This window comes from Alexandromys fortis, unplaced genomic scaffold (genome assembly GCF_014885135.2).
Source record: "Alexandromys fortis isolate MF-2015 unplaced genomic scaffold, M_Fortis_MF-2015_v1.1 scaffold_51, whole genome shotgun sequence".
Classification (NCBI taxonomy): domain Eukaryota; kingdom Metazoa; phylum Chordata; class Mammalia; order Rodentia; family Cricetidae; genus Alexandromys; species Alexandromys fortis.
The window spans coordinates 2,415,038-2,433,387 of NW_026067925.1; the positions used below are offsets into that span (position 1 = coordinate 2,415,038).

At 37.2% G+C, this 18,350-nt stretch overlaps 2 protein-coding genes across 2 annotated transcripts in view; both read right to left on the minus strand.

Annotated features, from left to right (window-relative positions):
• Positions 1–18,350, minus strand: part of LOC126502038 (gamma-interferon-inducible protein 16-like) — an 82,484-nt gene that overhangs the window by 58,794 nt on the left and 5,340 nt on the right. The window lies entirely within an intron of this gene.
• On the minus strand, positions 6,822–17,151 carry LOC126502039 (interferon-activable protein 205-A). The gene is made up of 7 exons (XM_050142797.1): positions 17,139–17,151; positions 15,243–15,527; positions 14,106–14,218; positions 13,421–13,579; positions 9,467–9,883; positions 7,741–7,929; positions 6,822–6,962 (listed from the first exon to the last, which is right to left on the minus strand). The coding sequence occupies exons 1-7, from the start codon at positions 17,149–17,151 to the stop codon at positions 6,822–6,824; spliced, it is 1,317 nt and encodes a 438-aa protein (XP_049998754.1).

Sequence of the window (18,350 nt, forward strand, 5' to 3'; positions counted from 1 at the left end):
CTTAATTAAGGGAGCCATCTTAGGGTTGGCAAGAGATTTGGTGCTCCCAGGTGCCCAGGGCGATGTCCCCAGTTAGTTCCTGGGGCAGCTGAGGAGAGAGAACCTGAAATGACCCTATCCTATAGCCATACTGATTAATATCTTGCATATCACCATAGAACCTTCATCTGGAGATGGATGGAGATAGAGACAGAGACCCACACTGGAGCACTGGACTGAGCTCCCAATGTCTCTTCCATTTCTTATATTTGGTTGGTGATGCTTGTTTCTGAGGTTTTTGTTCTATTTTCTAAACTTTTCACTTCCAGTGTTTTCAGAGTTTGGGGTTTCTTTATTAATTCAATTTTCACTTTCAAGTTTTGAATTATTCCCTTCAATTCAGTGTAGTATTTTTCTTTACATAGATTTCCTTAATAGATTTTTGTTCATATCCTCGTAAGGACCTCTATCATATTCATAAAGGTTCTTTTGAACCTCTTATCTGGCACTTCAATGATATTGCATTTTCTGGGCCTACTATAGTAGGTTTGCTGAGCTTTAGTGGAGACACATTGTCCAGGCTGTTATTGATTGTGTTTTTATGCTAGTGTCTAAGCATCTGGGTTTGGGATGGCTGTAATTCTCCCTATTGGTAGGTGTTTTTGACTTTGTTGGGTGATGCTCCTTTCTTTGCTTCCTGAACCCTCTCTGGTTCTTAGAAGAGTGTGGTAGCTGAGTATTTCTGCTAGGGGGGAATGCTGCTGAAATCCTCCCAGGTGTGGCCACTAAAGTTCCAGTTACAATACACTTCCTGGTATTGGGAGCTGACACTTATGGTTGGAGATGGGCTGAGGGATTCAAAGGGAGGGATGAAAGAAAGGTGTTCAGGTGGGTATTTCACCAGAATCTGCTTAGTCCTCTGGGAATGGAGGCAGAAAAAGAGGAGGGCCAGAGCTGGTAGTCTGCTGCAGAGCTGGAAATAAGACTTAGGGAATGGATTCAGAGGAAAGGATGGGGATTAAACATTTGAAGATTGCCTACCTGCTTCTCTGGTTTATCTGCTTTTTTGGCTGAAGTGGCTGAATGGTGTTGCGGGAGGTCCTTCCACTCCTCCAACCAATAGCTGCTGAGATACCAGCCCATTGGGGCATGGCCTATCTCCCTTTAAAAAAGGGGCTACTTCCCTCCGCTCTCTCTTCACTTCCTTCTCTGCAGGCAACTAGACTCCCTTCCTGGTTGCACAGAGGGCTGTTGTCTGGGAGAGTGATCTGTAAGTTTTTTCCTCTTTAAATAAATACCACCCTATTAATCATAATTCCAAACTGGTGTGGCATTGTTTGTGACTTACGCCTTCAGAATGGTTTCCAAAGAATGTCTGCAGGACTTTGTGGTTTAGACAAAGGGACGGTGACTTAGTTAAGGTTACTATTGCTAAGATAAAACACCATGAACAAAGTAACTTGGGGAGAAAAGAGTTTATTTGGCTTACACTTCCTGATCACTATTCATCATTGAAGGAAATCAGAACAAGAACTCAAACAAGGCAGGGAACTGGAAGTTGGAACTGATGTAGAGGCCTTGGAGGAGTGCTGATGACTGGCTTTCTTCTCATGATTTGTTCATCCTGTTTTATTATTGAACCCAGAACCACAAGTCCAGGGATGGTACCACCTACCATGGGTCAGGTCCTCTCCCATCAACCACTAATTAATAAAATGCTCTACAGCTGCATCTTAGGGAGGCATTCTCTCAATTTAGGATTCCTCCTTTCAGAAGACTCTAGCTTGTGTCAAGGTGACATAAAACTAGCCAAGATAAATGGACTGGGTAAGAAAGGCTATGGGAGAAGATTTGCTTGATCCTCTGGACATGTACAGGGAGGAAGGGGAGATCACAACAGGTGATCTGCTACAGAACTAGGGGGATTGGAGACTGGGGGATTGGAGTTGGAGGAGAGGAGGGAGAGTGAAGGTCTGAAGATTTGAAGATTATCTGCCTACTTTTCTGGCTGGTGTGACTGGTGGTTTCTTAGGGAGTATTTTTTTTGCTCTCTTCCTTTTCCATTTAACCACTTTATCTCCTTCATTTTTCTTATTTCTCAACAGAGAATAAAAACATTATGATACTGGCATAAAAACAGACACATTGTTCAATAGAATAAAATTAAGAACCTACACAAAGGCTCACATTCCTACATACACTTAATTTTTGATAAAGAGACCAACAATAAAAATTGGGGAAAAGACAGCATCTTCAACAAAATGTGCTGGTTAGATAACTACACATAGAAAATTGAAACTATGTCATTATCTCTCACCTTGCACAAAAATCAACCCCAAATGGATCAAGGAATTCAACATATGATCCTGTAACCCAAATCTTGTTAAGGAGAATATAGAAAATATACTTGGACTCATTGTCACAAGAAAGTATTTTATGAACAGGACTCTTATTTTATAAATACTAAGAACAACAACTGATAAATAAAACGTCACAAAATTTAAAAGCTTCTGGCTGGGTGGTGGTGATGCATACTTTTAATTGCAGCACTTGAGAGGTAGAGGCAGGTGAATCTCAGTGAGCTCAAGGCCGACATGTACTAAAAAGTGAGTTCCAGGACAGCTAGGACTTTTACACAGAGAAACCCTGGCTCAAAAAAACAAACAAATCAAACATCCTGTGTATAGCAAAGACACAACCATTACAGTGAGGAGACAGTCTATAGAATGGGCAAAATGTCTTTGTTCAATATGTCTGTGATGGTTGAATAAGAATGTCCCCCATAGACCCATTGAATGCCCAGTCTCCAGTTAGTGAAAAAGGGTGCGGTCTTGCTGGAGTAGATATGGTCTTGTAGAAGAAAGTATTTAATTGGCAGAGGGAATTGAGTTTTCAAAACTCCATACTGTACTGATCTGTTCTGTTTTTTTAAGAGACAAGTCACGCCCACTCCCCCTTCCCGATGATGAGGCAGGCAGATTTTCCTTCCTGCTTACAGCCTGACTCTCTTTCTTTTCTGTCTCCCTCTCATGACCTTGAAGGAACTAGAAGTAAGTTCCAACTTTGACATTTGATCAACTTGAAAATAGGCCCATAATTTTGGGCCTCCACACCTGCCCACCTGCTGAAAGACACAGATAAATTCAGACCCCCCGCCCCTAGCAGAAAGAGTAGGTCCAAAAAAAATATCTAGCTGCGAGAGAAGAACCAAAACTCTAGGTTAGCTGGTTCAGTGACACCTTTCCAGTAACTAGCTGACCATAAATTTAGATTATAATCTTGAGAATAATCTTGAGAAACAGGGAGTTACCCTCTTGTGATTATCACCGGTATTTTTGGAATTTTCTAATGATGACTGGTATTTTTGGAATTTTCCAATGATGCCCTTCCTACTCCCTTTGGGTTATTGGGTTATGGTTTCTTCCCTTAAATACCCCTTCTCAGGGGTGTCGAACTCTACCCCTGCGTGGGAAATGAGTTTCAGCCCCAGTGCACTGGCTCCTGTCCTGTCAATAAACCTCGTGTGATTGCAACAAGAATGGTCTCTCTGAGTCTGGACGTTCCTTTACGTTTGAAGGTTCCAAATGTGATCTATCCAAAAGACTCCTTTCCTGACTGTATGTCCTGCCAAATGGAAGATAGTTGCAGGGAACAGGCTTCTAAGGTATCTCAGGGAACGAAGCAGAGATTCGACTGTGGTAACCAAGGTTATTCACTGTGTGACTACATTTCCCACTGGAAATCCCACAGAATGTGTGAAGGGGGATGACCCAATATACCAGTCATGAGAAAGAGTTGTGCCCACTTGTCCATACTCTGCTGAAACTTGTGCCAAAGGAGAGTGCTTATGGCTTCACAGGACATCCACTGTGAGAATAAATGGATATGCAAAAGGTGGTGGGACCAGCACCTTGCCTTGCAAACTAGGTTTATCTCCATCAGAATGTGTTCTTTCTAGTGGGTCAGCCTTCTGCCTCATCAGCTGCAATCTCACTGCATGATTCCTGCAGACCACAGCAGTATTTAAAAGTATAAAGTGGAAAAAAAAACTAAAATACCTATCTAACTTTAATAATTTCTCTTAAGATGCATTTTGGTCTGATGTAAGACAAAGATCCGGTACTATCTATCTGTATCCATGCAGCTATTCCGGTGGTAAAGACAGAAGGATCTCTGTGAGTTTTAGGGCAGACAGAGTTACACAGTGAGACCCTATTTCAAAAAAACAGACAAACGAAAAAGAACACGTGGTAAGAATGAACATGATTCAGCTTGTTTTCAGTCTGAGTAATCACTCCTACTCTTTCTCAGTTAGCAATTCTTTCCTTGTGATGATAATGTTCAAATTCTTTACTACATACCTGTTGATTTTCTCTGCTCTGCTAACCTGATTCCTTCATATTCATAGTAGTTATTTATTTATACTAGTCTTAATAACTTGTACAATTGGCACTTCCTTTGTAATCTTCCAATTTTCTTTAGGAATATTTGCTCTGAGCTCTTTATATCAGCTTGTGACTCATACAATAATTCCCCTAAAAAAGTGTTAGAGCTTCCTCTTAGAAATTTTTATTTTTCCATTATTTTTGGACAAGTTTCAGGATCACAGCGAGTAGAGTGTTAGGAATTGAAGGTCCCAGGGGCTTCCTCCCCATCCCATCACAGCTTTTCACCCGTCACAGCTTGCAACACACTGGGGACTTCACTGTCATCTCTAAGGTTTTGTATGGCATTGATTTTTTTTTTTTTTTGTGAGAAAAGTCATCCTGGGCTGGAGAGATGGCTCAGAAGTTAAGAGCACTGGCTGTTCTTCCAAAGGTCTTGAGTTCAATTCCCAGCAACCACATGGTGGCTCACAACCATTAATAATGATATCTGGTGCCCTTTTCTAAAGTGTACATCTTAACAGAGCATTGTATGCATAATAAATACATAAATAAATAAATAAATAAATAAATAAATCTTTTTTTTAAGAAAAGAAAAAGGTCATCCTATTCATATTATTAATAGAATTCAAAACTTCACATATTTTCTCATTTATATAAGTTATATTTTATTTTAATAAAATATTGTTTCCCTGCAATGGCTTTGAAAATTTGTTACAAAACTACTAGTATTTATTTTATTAGACTGAGTGTCTCTCTGTTCTGTGAGTATATGTTTAGGATTATATGGTTTGTTGGTCAGTTTTTTTTTTAATGATTTTTTTAATTCCTTCTTGCTAAGACATGGCATGAATGGGTCATCAAACAGAGATTAATCAAGTTGGTATTCACATGGAAGCTTCCTCTTTTCTTGTTAGCTTTCACAGTGATAGAAACTGATATGTATGTATGCCATGAGAGGAGAAGAGTAAACATCAGTATTATTTAGTTATAAACCCTGAAAGCATCAGTCATGACAAGCTTTGCAATGTATTCTCAGAAGTACAATAGTGGCATGAATATCTCTGAAGTGACCAATGCTTTCTTCTTGGATTTAAAGCTCTTGCCACAAGATAAAATCCACACATAGTACTGATATCAGGTACAAGAATCTGGGCTACATGGGTCACACACCAGAGAAGAGATCTGACTTTATTACCCTGCCAAAGTGACATAGTAGTAAAGTGACTACTAATGACTTATCATGACTCCAGCAATTAACATGAACAACAACTGGGCAAGGTAGAGAGAAGAAGAGAGTGTGCAATGCAATGCTCAGCCCTCAATAGAACATCTGTAACGCAGACCATCTTCCCACATGACAGGGGTCATTGTAGAAGATCAGGCTGGTATGAGGGATTGCTGCAAACACCATGGTCAGTAGAGTGTTGATCCAGGAGAGGCAAGAAGTAGGTTGGGTTCAATAAGACTCAGTAACCTGTGTTGTTTCAAATTTAGGGCCTGACATCAGGTAGTTTGTTTCAAGCATATTAAGCAGAGCACAATTGGGAGAAAATTTCCTAGTGATAATTAACTTAATTGTGTATGCACAACAAAAGCTTAAGACATGACTGTATTGAATCTCTGATCAAGTTCAAGTGACATTTTCCATAAAGATAGGTTCTGTAGATTTACTAAGGAAGCAGGCTTGAGGTAGACAATGCTCATCATAAAAATTTCAGGGAGGATTAGTAGTGCTATAAATAAACGTAAGAATCTGGGTGCACTGTGTTGCCAGGCTATTAACCATATCCGTTCCTAGGCTTCTGGGCAGAAAACAAGTTACACATCTCTTCCTTAGAAGAGACAACACTGCAGGTTTGACATTCCCAGATTCCCTGTGCTTGTCTGTGAGCACAAGTGCCTACATGCTTCTTAGAGGCTAGCAGAGTGTAGGAACAAAAGTGGATGGATGAGTATAGGAAATGGGATGAGGGGAGGAAGTGGAAATTTTGAATGGTATTATTTATAAAGAAATACAAATTAAGAAAAAATGATGAATTCTCAAAATAGTTTTGATTTGCATTCCCTGAAGACTAAGGATGCTGAACATTTAAGTGTTTCTCAGCTATTTAAGCTTTCTCTTTCGAGAATTCTCTGCTTAGATCTTTAGTCCAATTTTAAATTGGGTTGTTTTCTGGATTATCTAGATTTTTGAGTACTTTATATATTTTGGATATTAGCCCTCTCTCAGAAGTGCAGTCAGTAAAAATCTTTCCCCATATTGTAGTTGGCTACTTTGACTGAATGATGGTATCCTTTTCAAAAGAAATTTTTATTACTTCTACAGTAGAAAAATTAAATTCAAGTGTTATTTTCATAAAAAAACAGAGTAAGGAGTTTTACAAATGAAAATACATAATCACAAACCAAGTAACAAAATGTTTAAATGCTTGGATTTACGACTGAAGCTGTCGCTTATTTCCAGTCGCTTGGTGTCTCTATTTTAAAAGCTCCACGGTTAAAAGCACTGAATTCATTTTGAGGGTAGCCACTTGCTTCTCCATCTTTTGGGTTAGGAAAGAGAGCAGATATTTTCTTTTTTCCAGGCTTGGTGACCTTGAAAGAGACAATGAGAGATACTATTAGATTCTAACTCTTGAACTGAAGCATTGTTTATATTTCTCCAGTCAACCATCCTTGTCTATTGCACTCAATGGCCTTTCTGCCTTCTCAAAGGCTGTTGATCTCTGCTTCATCTTCTTCATCATGTTGGCTTATTTTGAGCCACCTCTTTCCAACTATATGGTCCTTGAAGAGAAGGCTCCTCCTTCTAAACATGACTTTATCTAAGTAAGCTGAATATTTCCATGTGTAGTGGAATTAATACTGATGATTCACTCTTTGGTATATTTTCATAACCTTTCTATTTCCTAGACCTCTCTCTCTCTAGTGTATTTACCCAATTAAGAAAATAGTATCTACTCACTTCTTAAAATGTGCTAAACACTGTGTGAACTCACAAATATATAGGCATTTCTTCCCTTAAAGTACAGATTAAGAGTTAAACTTTCCCCAGAACCAGCCACATCCTAATTGTTGAAGCTGCCATTCAAATCACATCTGACTTATTCAAAACTCTTGCTCTTGATCACTATTCAAATGTATTTGCATGGCATTTTAACTTCCTCATACATCTTGTATAATATAGTCTTTGGATTATTGCTTCAATATAAATTCTTGAAAATTTTCCCCATAGAAATGAGTATGAGGGCATTATTTCAATTCTCCCTTCCAGAGACAGAATTATCTGTGCTCCACACTGAAAAGTTCATATTTGGACTAAAGAAAACATGAATTTCAGCTTTGGTAAATCTGTTCCCTGTCTACTTCATACCTTAATGAAACTGTGATCGCCAGACACCAGCTTCTGTTGCTTGTCAATTGTTTTCAGTTGAAAGCAGAAGAGTCGCAGTTTGTCTCCTTCCTCACAGCTGATGTTATAGCATTTCCCCTTCCCTACAACTTCTATATTTCCTGTATTGTCCTTTATTTCATAGATTGTGCTCATTGGGTTCACCTTTTTCTGCAAAAGTAAAATTAACATTTTTTTCTGAAAGTTTTCTCATTTTGTTATACACGTAAAAAGTATTTTTTTTCCATTTCAAAAATCACAGGAAAATATGAAACCTGTTTCAGATATAAGCATATAAGCATCTTCAGTGATGTTTTCCCAAAGAATTCTCTTTTATTACTGAAATGATTTGCTTTCTTTATCTAGAGGATTTCTGCCTGGAAGTGTTACGATTATAAATGTTCTTCCTGCTTCCTACTACTCTCTATTCCTCAACAGTCTGGATTCTCCAAAAATCAACTTGATCAATCTCAGAAATCAAAACTTCGGGCTCTCATCTCTGTATCCTCTTATAAAAGGATGAACGGGCATTTTCTTCTACTATTCATTCATTCAATGGATTATAGGGAATTTCCAGAACAGGTAAGATTCCAGTAGTTCACTCATTTGGACTCTATTCATTTACTTAGCTTTTTCCAGTATCATGCCCAAGAAAGTCAAGGTCCCCAAATCATACTATATTGGCTTTCATAATTCACTGTATTGTGTTCATAAGCATTGTCACTAAGAAGTGTGCTATAAAGTAACGGCTTTAAAATAAAGAAGCTTTTAACAGAAGATGAACTAAAGAGTCTTAAATTGTCAAGTTTATAAAATGTTTTAGTACACCGAGGTTGTCATTTTTTAAAAAACTGAATCTTGGGGCTGGAGAGATGGCTCAGAGGTTAAGAGAACTGGCTGCTCTTCCAGAGGTCCTGAGTTCAATTCCCAGCAACCACATGGTGGCTCACAACCATCTATGATGAGATCTGGTGCCCTCTTCTGGTGTGCAGGCATATATGCAAGCAGAATGCTGTATACATAATAAATAAATCTTTAAAAATAACTGAATCTTAATACTCAGAATTTGGGGATTAATGCATCAATAAGATATCTGTATATATTTTCATTTGTGAAGGAAAAAACTAAATTTACTTACTCCCTAAAGGTAATTTCATACAATCGTTCTTTGTTGCTAAGGTCTTCAGAAGTAATTAGGTAACTGAATAAGGTATGAGTCAACATTAAATGATTAAACCGTCTAGCTTCAGAGAGAGTAAATTTATTCTATTGAATGGTTTTGGATTTGTGAGGATGTCACTCATCCATTTATTATTTCAAATACATGTCACAATCAATATTCACCCCTTTTCAAAGAATCTGTAGAAACAGAATGCATAGAAAATAACAAGCGTTGTATAGTTACAGTATATCTAAAAAAATTGAGATTGTTGGCATGACCCTGACCTGTGGCCTGCACCATTCCTTCTTATTAATTTTTAACTAGCAAAATAAATTCCTTGGTAGGTCATTTTCTGGAGCTCTTTCAGAGACATCTTAGGGGGTAGGAAAAGGGCACCCACTCTTATTCTCTAATATTGGGATGATTTCATCTTCTGTCCCTAATCTAGAATACTGTGCTACAAATATTGTCACTAAGCTGTGACTGGAAAGTTATCATATTTGATTCCAGTTTAAAAAAAAACAAAAATAAGTTTTTAAATATTACCTTGTGTAATGTAAACAACCCATAAAACAGTGCTCCACCTACACTCTTGCGAATATCAGAAATCATGGGAGTTTCATTTGCTTTACTGATTAGCTTCTTGGGAACTTCAATCTTTTCGTTGGGTTCAGAGATAAAGGAGTCTGCCTTTATCTCTATGATTCCTCTGAACTTGACATAATTGGAGATTATGATGACATTCCCTTTTGTGAATTTCTCTTTCAGGTTGATGTTGAAAACTTTCACATGGAAATACTCGTTCATACTGGCCACTGTAGCATGAAACATCATATTTCCTCCAGGTTCTCTTGACTCATATTCAAATGGCTCTGATGCATTGAGCACCATCACGGTCATGGCATCATTTTGGCCAACAGCTCCTCTGGTAGCACTCTGGCTTGGGGTCTGTGTCTTTTGGTTCTGAGTTAAAGAAACACAGGGATATAAACTTGTAAGTTTAGCAACAAATAAAAATTAACCTTCATATAAACTAAATCTCAAACTCCATATTGGTCCTAAGATAAGGACTATAGATAAGGTAAAAAGAAATTCTTTCATTAGACAAAAGACTAATGAGTTAAAGCAACAAGCTTCCCTGAAAAGCAGAGGAATCTTTGTAACATGGACAAGATGTTCAGCATGAACACAGCACAAGCTGTTGAGAGCAATTGTCTGAAGTACTTAAGTGAAATTATCATTAATTCAAATATATCCTTTTCTCTTATGACAGAAGAATATAAAATGGGGAAATTAAATATTGTTGGATTAGAGAATAGTAAATATAAAACATACAATTGAAGTTTCTTAGGTTATTATGTGGGTATAAATCAAAGTATGTCTCCTTTGAAGGTAGCTACTGACTCTTATTTAATAATCAAAAACAACGTGAGCTGGCTCACAGCCACCTCTTTTAAATAGGTTCAGGTAGAGGTACTTTGGTTAGAGTCATGTCCTTAATGTTTAGAGTTTTTTTTCTCAATATCAGGGGTTTGTAATACAGGGAAATTGATAGGCATCAAATCTCTTATCTGCACAGTGTTCTGAGATCACAGACTAATACAGAGTATTTCAATGAAGAGAAGATTGCCTAACTGTAAGACAGAATATGCAAAGCAATGAAAAGCTATAAGCTTGGACCTCTGCATATAAGGAGCTAGAGTTGCCTTTACAGACCCAAGGAAATGCAAATAATCCAAGCATCATATCACACACAGTTATTACCTATTAGTGATTAGTGTTTACTTGGATCTGATTTTTCCATCAGTATAACCAATTGGTATAACATAAAAATAAAGAGCAATATAGTTAGTGGTAGTGATGTGTATATAAGTAAGCAAGAAGCAATGACTAGATTAAAATAAACAAGAAAGTTTTAGGATATGTATAAAATAAATTAGTGGGCTGTTATAAAAACCACCAAATAATTCGCAATGCACACAATTTCCAGTGTATAGATTAAAAGTGGAGCTGAAGTTGTGGTAGTAGATAATAAGTCTGTAATTAACTATTTAAAAAAGAAGCACAAATACTGATCTAGCCATTGAATTATATGCATGTTAATTTAAGAACTTGGAGAGATAATCCTGTTATGTTGAATTGAAAAAAAAAACAAGTAATAAAGTAATAACTATTGTAAGATGCTAGACTAATAAATTTTCTACATAATTAAAAAATATCTGAAAAATACTAAGAAAATCCTTTAAATTATCTAAATGGCAAGGTTTGGGGTGAGTAAAAATTGCTTTGTTTTTGCTTAACCAGCTGAATATATTTCTTCAAGTGAGAAAAAAAGGAGGGGCATACGGAAGGAGAGATAGAGAGAGGAAAGGGAGCGTCCCAAATTTCCAAATATTCTTTAATTATCCCCACTCTATGTTTTTCTCCCCAAATTTTTATTTTTCTATTGTTTTTATTTAAAATTTTTTATACAATATATATTTATCATGATTTCACTCCTTCAGCTCCTCTCAGATCCTCCACCCTCCGAAATCATTAGTGTTCTTTCTCTCACTCTCAAAAAAATAAAAGCAAACAAAACTGAAAAATTCCAAATAAAACAAAAAAAACCCTATACATAAATATGGAATTCTTTTTTTTGTTGGCCAAACACTCCCAGCTGTGGGACCTAATCTAGACTATGGTTGATAGTCTCCATTGGAGAAAACTGATTATCCTTTTGGTAGTGGGTATCGACTAAAAATAGCTTCTTATGGGGGTGGGGCTTTGTGTCTATTTTTTCCTCTCTGTTCTGGGATTCCAGGTAGCTTGAACCTGTGTTTTTTTTTTTTTTTAATGTGTGCCACCACTGTCTCAGAGCCCATTTGTACATCGGTCATGTTTGTCCAAAAGAGACTGTTTTCTCGAAGTCGTGTACCATCTCTTGCTCTTACAATTGTTCCTCCTCTTCTTCAACATAGATCTCTGAATCTTGAGGAGAGGGATTTGATGCAGACACTCTGTTGAGGGATGGATACTGTGAAGTCTCTCACTGTCTGCACTTTGGCCATTGTGGGCCTCTGTGATAAATTATCTTCTACGGAAAGAAGAAGCTTCTCTAATGAGACCTGAATGAAGCACTGATCTATAGAGATAACAGCTTGTCATTATGAGTCGTGTTATTGCTATGTTCCTTAAGCAGAATAAGAGTAGTAGGTTTTTTTTTTCCCAGATCTATAATCTATCTAGACTAAGATTCTTGGTTGCTATAGCTGTTTCAGATATGGATTCCATCTCATAGAATGCACTTAGATCCAAGCAAAAACTGGTTGATTACCTAAGTTCACCTATATAATTACATTGTTCTGTGACCTCTAAATCTCACCAGACACCTATTAGAGCCTTAACTGGACTGCACAGCTCTCATTTACGCTTCTTGGCTGTGCTGGGAACAGTGAACTTCCGATTCTGAATTTCTGGTAAACAACTTGTTTTCCCCTGATCTGAGTGCCTACAGCTGCTCTGAGCATGAGACCCTCAGGAGTTCCTGATGGCAGGGGAATGGTTTTTGGTGCGTTTGGCTCGGGCACGGCTGTCTCTATATGAGCTGACCCTGCACACAATAAAGGGGGCATTCTTGGGGCATTCCTGCATCAAGGATGACCTGTGTCTCTCTGTCTGTGATTCTTTGTGTGTTTCAATCTCCAGTCCCTTGCCCGGCTCGCAAACTGTATGGCGACGGGCGCATAGAGCACAGACAGCCATCGTGTGCCGCAGCTTTTTACTTCTAAGTTTCTGAAAATCTCAGATCTGAAAGTATCTGTAGAAAAATAGGGCAGCCATAATCTTACAATGCACAGTAAAGTTGGAAAATAAGTATTAGTTATGTGCCATAACTGGTAATAAGGCAAAAAAAGCAAAAATATTTTATTCAGGTTAACACTATCAGTTTTTAACTTAGTGTGGCTAGGGATTCTGGAAAGAAATATTAAGGACAGAGCAAGATACCAACATTAAAATTCAGAGCATGGGTGTCTTTGGACACTTACAGGATTTTGAGCTGGAATGAATATATAGAAAGCCAAAAATTCAGAAGAAAGAGGTACCCTTGATTCGTGTTAAAGAGAATTTATTACAAGTCAGTCATTTAAAATGAAGAGATATGGGACAGTGTGAGAGAGAAGATATGCAGTCCATTGCTAGTGACCATTGTATGTCCTGGAATTTTCACCTCTCTCTTCTTGCCTGGGATGAAGACAAGTCATGGAAACTCCTCATTGCCCCCAGTTTCATTAAGTGTCCCCAGGACAACAAAATATTATGGTACAGAAAATTCTATTTGTATCACCTTTACTTATGTGTTGTTTCTGAGTTTGGATGAAATCTGCATCTATCATATCCAACCTCTATATGTGTCCGATTAATTAAATCTTAGTGATAAGGGGGGAAATGATCAGAAACTTGAAGATCTGATTCTGATATTTGGATTGAAGAAATGAAAGGGAGGCAGAAACCTTGTACCTTAGCCAAAGAAGGGTTTGACGAAGTCGCAGATGAGATCTGGGGTCCTGGGGTCTGGCATCTGACTGTGGCTTCTCCAGGAGAGTCAGGGCAATCTGACCCCTTAGACTTTTTGGTCTTTTTCACTTCAAGCTTCTCTTCATTCATACTTTTTCTTTTCTGAAAGTGTATCCATTGGCCTGTTAATGAATCTCAGTATCAAGTGAGCAGAGTATGTCTTCATTATTAGGAAGTAGAAATCTACTAATCTAGTTACTCAATCTACTACTAATTTAATTATGCCTGAATGTTTTGGGGACTTGAAGGTGTAATACTCACCCTCTGGACAGGCAAAATATGATCATAAATATGACAAAATGTGTGGATGACAGGCTTGATTAAATAAAGGTAGAAGAATGTTATATATACATTTTTCTATCTTTAATTGTATGGTAGGACAAAACTGATTTTGAATGTGAAAACTAGGTTTTGAGTACACATGGAACAGACATTGTTCTACCTGATTTTCACGTTTACAGCATCTCTAGTAGGAGTGAACACATATTAATGCCACATGCTCACTTATCGTAAGTTTTGATAAAGCTTGAAGATAAACTAGTAAAGCAGTAAGTACTTGATGGACAGAGTAGGGGCAAGAGGCACTACCTTTGTACGCTGCCAGCCCACTGTTGTTCCCCAGGCTCACCTGAGCTGTGGATGTCTCCCCTCCATCAGATGCTAAGGTGTTGCTTGTAGTTGATGTAGGTACAGCTGAATCTGCTTTTTGCCTCTTTTTGCCCATGGGTTTTTTTCCTTTTACTGGGATGGGTATAATTTTCATCACAACAAACGAATGAAAAAAAAATAGCCCCCATAAATCAAAACAGAGGATCAAGGAAACATCTAGTTCTCCTGCTATTTCTTCTCCATTGCATTTGTATCAATGTTTATTTCACTAGCTTACTGTAGAGACATAGCCTTAGTCACCATCTTACATTACTTGATATTTTCCTTACTTGTTCCCTATGAAATGAGAAAATTCCTGTTTTAAACCCATATATATCAGCCAAGCTTTTCTCGCTTCTATTTTCTTACTGTTCTCTTAAAAATCCAGTTTTTAGGGGAAGGAGGAGGGTGAGTGGGGGAGCAGGAGGGGAATAGGAGGTTGGGAGGAAGTGTAAATTTTTGAATGGAAAAATAAAAAAATCCAGTTTTTATCATACTGACTTGTCATGTTCGGGTATAACACACCCAAATCATAGAAACCAATGAAAGGAAATCTGGCACAGACTTGTAAAATGAGATACTGCGCTATCAGGGCTTCCTTATGTTGAATTCTGGGTCAGAGTTCTGCACCAGTATAACTAATATGTATTAAATTCAGTCACTTTATGAATAGAAACTTCTTCTTCATATGTCTATGATATAGATCGCTACTTAAATATTGTATTGTATTTGTTACCAGAAAAGATATTAACAAATGTGTAACATTGTTATTTATATATAAATACTCTATTACTCTATATGCTTTAAATGATTTTTTTCAACTCTCACTTTTTTAGTTCCTAGTTTTTCTACCATTTTGGATGTTCTGATCTATCTCAACAACAGATTTTTATTTTTTTAACCTCCAATGCAAATGATGTCTACCCTGAAATACATCAAGTTCCTTTATAGGAAATGATTTTTTGAAATAAACTTGTTGACATCTGAATTGCTTCAACCCCTATAGCTTGTAAGAAACACAGTGGGAAAGCAACCTATCAGCTCTGTTTACTACAGGGAGATAGAAAGTTTGGGGAGGGTGGAGAAAAGATGAATGACCAGGGTATTCCTCTGTTACCTTTTGCCTTCTCTTCTTTAAGATTTTCAACAATATCTTTAAGATCTTTAATTTCTTGACAAATTTCTATCAGTTTGTTGAGTCCAGCATCTTTTGGGAATGTCTCCTCCATCTTGTCAGCAATCTTAATTCTGTCATAATCATTTTGCATATTTTCAGACAGGTGTAGGTCTCTTTTTAGTAAGGACTTAATTATCCTAAAATGGTAATTATCCATACCCTCTAATCCTTTTAGAAGAACAATTTTCTTATAGTCATTCATTATCTCTAAAATGATGGAGAAGCCTAAAAGATGAAAATAGATACAGCATTACACACATACACAGACAATTCTCCAAACAGGATATTCCCGTGTGAGTGTATGATCCCATGACCCCACTTGATAATATTCTCCATAATTTCATGAGAGAGATAAGCATGCCACTGTGTGAAATTGACGTAGAACTTCAGAATTAACAAACAAGTCTAGGAAATTCTTCCCCATTAGCCATGTTAGGTGACTTGGGACAGTGGCAGTTGTAGGGGAAGAAAAGTGATAGATGTGTATTTGCTGCAGTGCTTAGAGTCTGGGCTGCAAGTGCTAAAATCCTGGGTCCGTTTCCCATTCCCATTTGGTGGTGAAGCCCTTTGCTGGATATCTGCCTTTGGGTTCTGATTTTTCCCATTCTAAAGTGGCCTATATAAAAATGGACTGCATCTTTCTACAATATACCTGGATGAACAATGACTTAAGTAGCATGGCCTGTTCTGAGTCTCTGAGCCTTGTCTGCTAGGCGTTCTCGCAAACAGCCCTCACTAGCATCTTGTCCTATCTGGGCTGGGATTGTGCTCTTTGGTACCTTCATGCTGATATTACTGTTAATTTCCCAAACATCTACATAATTTTCATAGTAGTGTCCTAGAATTTAGTGAGTGGAATTATGTCAATAATCTCTTATTTTTATCTTTCAGGCTTGACTTAGTGATTCTTACTCATAGACAAAATTTCTAACTACAAGTCATGCTTAAATCTACGCCAAATCCTTTAATAGTTTCCTGATTTATTAAAAATATTTCTTCTTTATAAGATATATCATAAGTCCTTAAATAATAAGCCCTTTTTGATTTGCTTATTTTAATTTCTGATATCATATGCTTCAAATTTACAAAATATACTATTGTCAAGTTTTATGATATGACTAATTTCTTCTTCATTGTTTAGAAAGCCATTCTCACATTTCTTTCTCTGTCTACTTTTCATAAATTTTGAAAACCTAAGAGTTAAATGAGATGTTTGGTGGAAGGCTATGCTAGTGAAAGGAAAAGAAAGAAGAGTAGCTGACAATAATTTCATTTCAAAAAACTGAAATAGAAATCTACTACTGAATAAGCTTCCTAAAATGCATACTACACATAACTTTATCATTTCTATCATCTATCTATCTATCTATCTATCTATCTATCTATCTATCTATCTATCTATCATGTAGTTACATATCATCTACCTATAAAGAATTTACATGAAATTATTCTATAGTGGTTTAACAATGCTTCTACAAAGTGCCCTAAGCTAAACAAAAGCCCAGTAGTAGGAATGGATTTCCTCTTTTTTTTTTTTTTTTTTTTTTTGGTTTTTCGAGACAGGGTTTCTCTGTGGTTTTGGAGCCTGTCCTGAAACTAGCTCTTGTAAACCAGGCTGGTCTCGAACTCACAGAGATCCGCCTGCCTCTACCTCCCAAGTGCGCCACCACCGCCCGGCGGATTTCTTCTTTTGAAGTTATTGGCCAGTCAGTTCTCATAGACCTCCAACATATAGCCTATTGCCAGTGCTCTTGATTTCACCCCAGATGGTAAGACTCTATTGCAGATGACATAAGTTTGAGTCACCAACCATAGAGAAATGAGATTGATACTCACCTGGAAGCCTCATCTCTACTTGATAGATTTCTAATTCTGGAAGGTACTATGCACAATAGTAGAGCAGCAAAATAACCATTTATCTTCCTCAGTGGTGATCCCTTGTATTTATAATAATAGCCAGTCTGGCAAGACATGCTCACTGGTACAATAGTAGCATGAATATTACGGGATTAATCATCTATTTTGTGATTTGACTTAAGACCTTTATGAGTTGAAACCCATACTTGGCACCACTAATAAAACTGAGAATCTGTGAATGGACTACTCATAGTTCCTATTTGCAAACCTCCTAATGTATGCTTCTAAGTAGGAGTAGAATTAAACTTACTATGATATTCGTATGTCTTTTAACCCTCATCAGGAAAATGTATAGTAGAAGGAGCAGCAGGCTGTGCCCCGCCGCCTGGTTAGCTTAACCCCCAAAATAACCACACAGAAATTGTATTAATTTAATTACTGCCTGGCCCATTATATCTAGCCTCTTGGCCAACTCTCACATCCTGATCTAACCCATTTCCGCCAATCTGTGTATCACCATGAGGTTGTGGCTTACTGGGAAAGATTCTAACTGGAGTCTGTCCCAGGCAGGAGATCCATGGCATCTGCCTTCTACCCTTCTTTCTCCCAGCATTCAGTTCTGTCTCCCTGCCTACCTAAGTTGCTGCCCTATCAAAAGGCCAATGCAATTTCTTTATTTAACCAATGAAATCAACACATAAACAGAAAGACCTCCTATACCAGAAATGTGTAAGAAAATAACAAAATTTAAATAACAAAAATTTAAAAATTAGAATCAACTAAGAATTTGCTTTCTGGAAATTTCCAAAATTCCCCAATGGAGTGAGTGTCTTGCTTTGTAGCTCTTTCATATTTATATACTTCCTTGATGATCTTCAGAGAATGGAATGAATGCAATTTTCTAACTCAAATTTATGTTGTTTCAGTTTGTGAATCATGCCTATAATGATCTTAATGTAATAGGACATTAATTTCTAGGCCTGTTAACTGTTTCTTCTTTCTTTTTTTTTTTTGAAAAAATTGAACATCTTCAACATGTTGAACAAAAATTGAACATGCTCAAAGAAACCCAAGGATGAATGAAATCACACACAGGCACAATTGACAGGGAAGATAAAGAGTATTAAGAAAAAGACATACTCTGTAAGCCATGAAACATTTTAAAAAATAGATAGTCTACATATTCAAGGA

Coding starts and splice junctions, on each gene's coding strand:
- LOC126502039 (XM_050142797.1), bottom strand. Junction 13,580..14,105: donor GGGAGACATCCACAGCTCAG/GTGAGCCTGGGG, acceptor ATACACTTTCAG/AAAAGAAAAAGTATGAATGA. Junction 6,963..7,740: donor GCGATCACAGTTTCATTAAG/GTATGAAGTAGA, acceptor GTCTCTTTCAAG/GTCACCAAGCCTGGAAAAAA.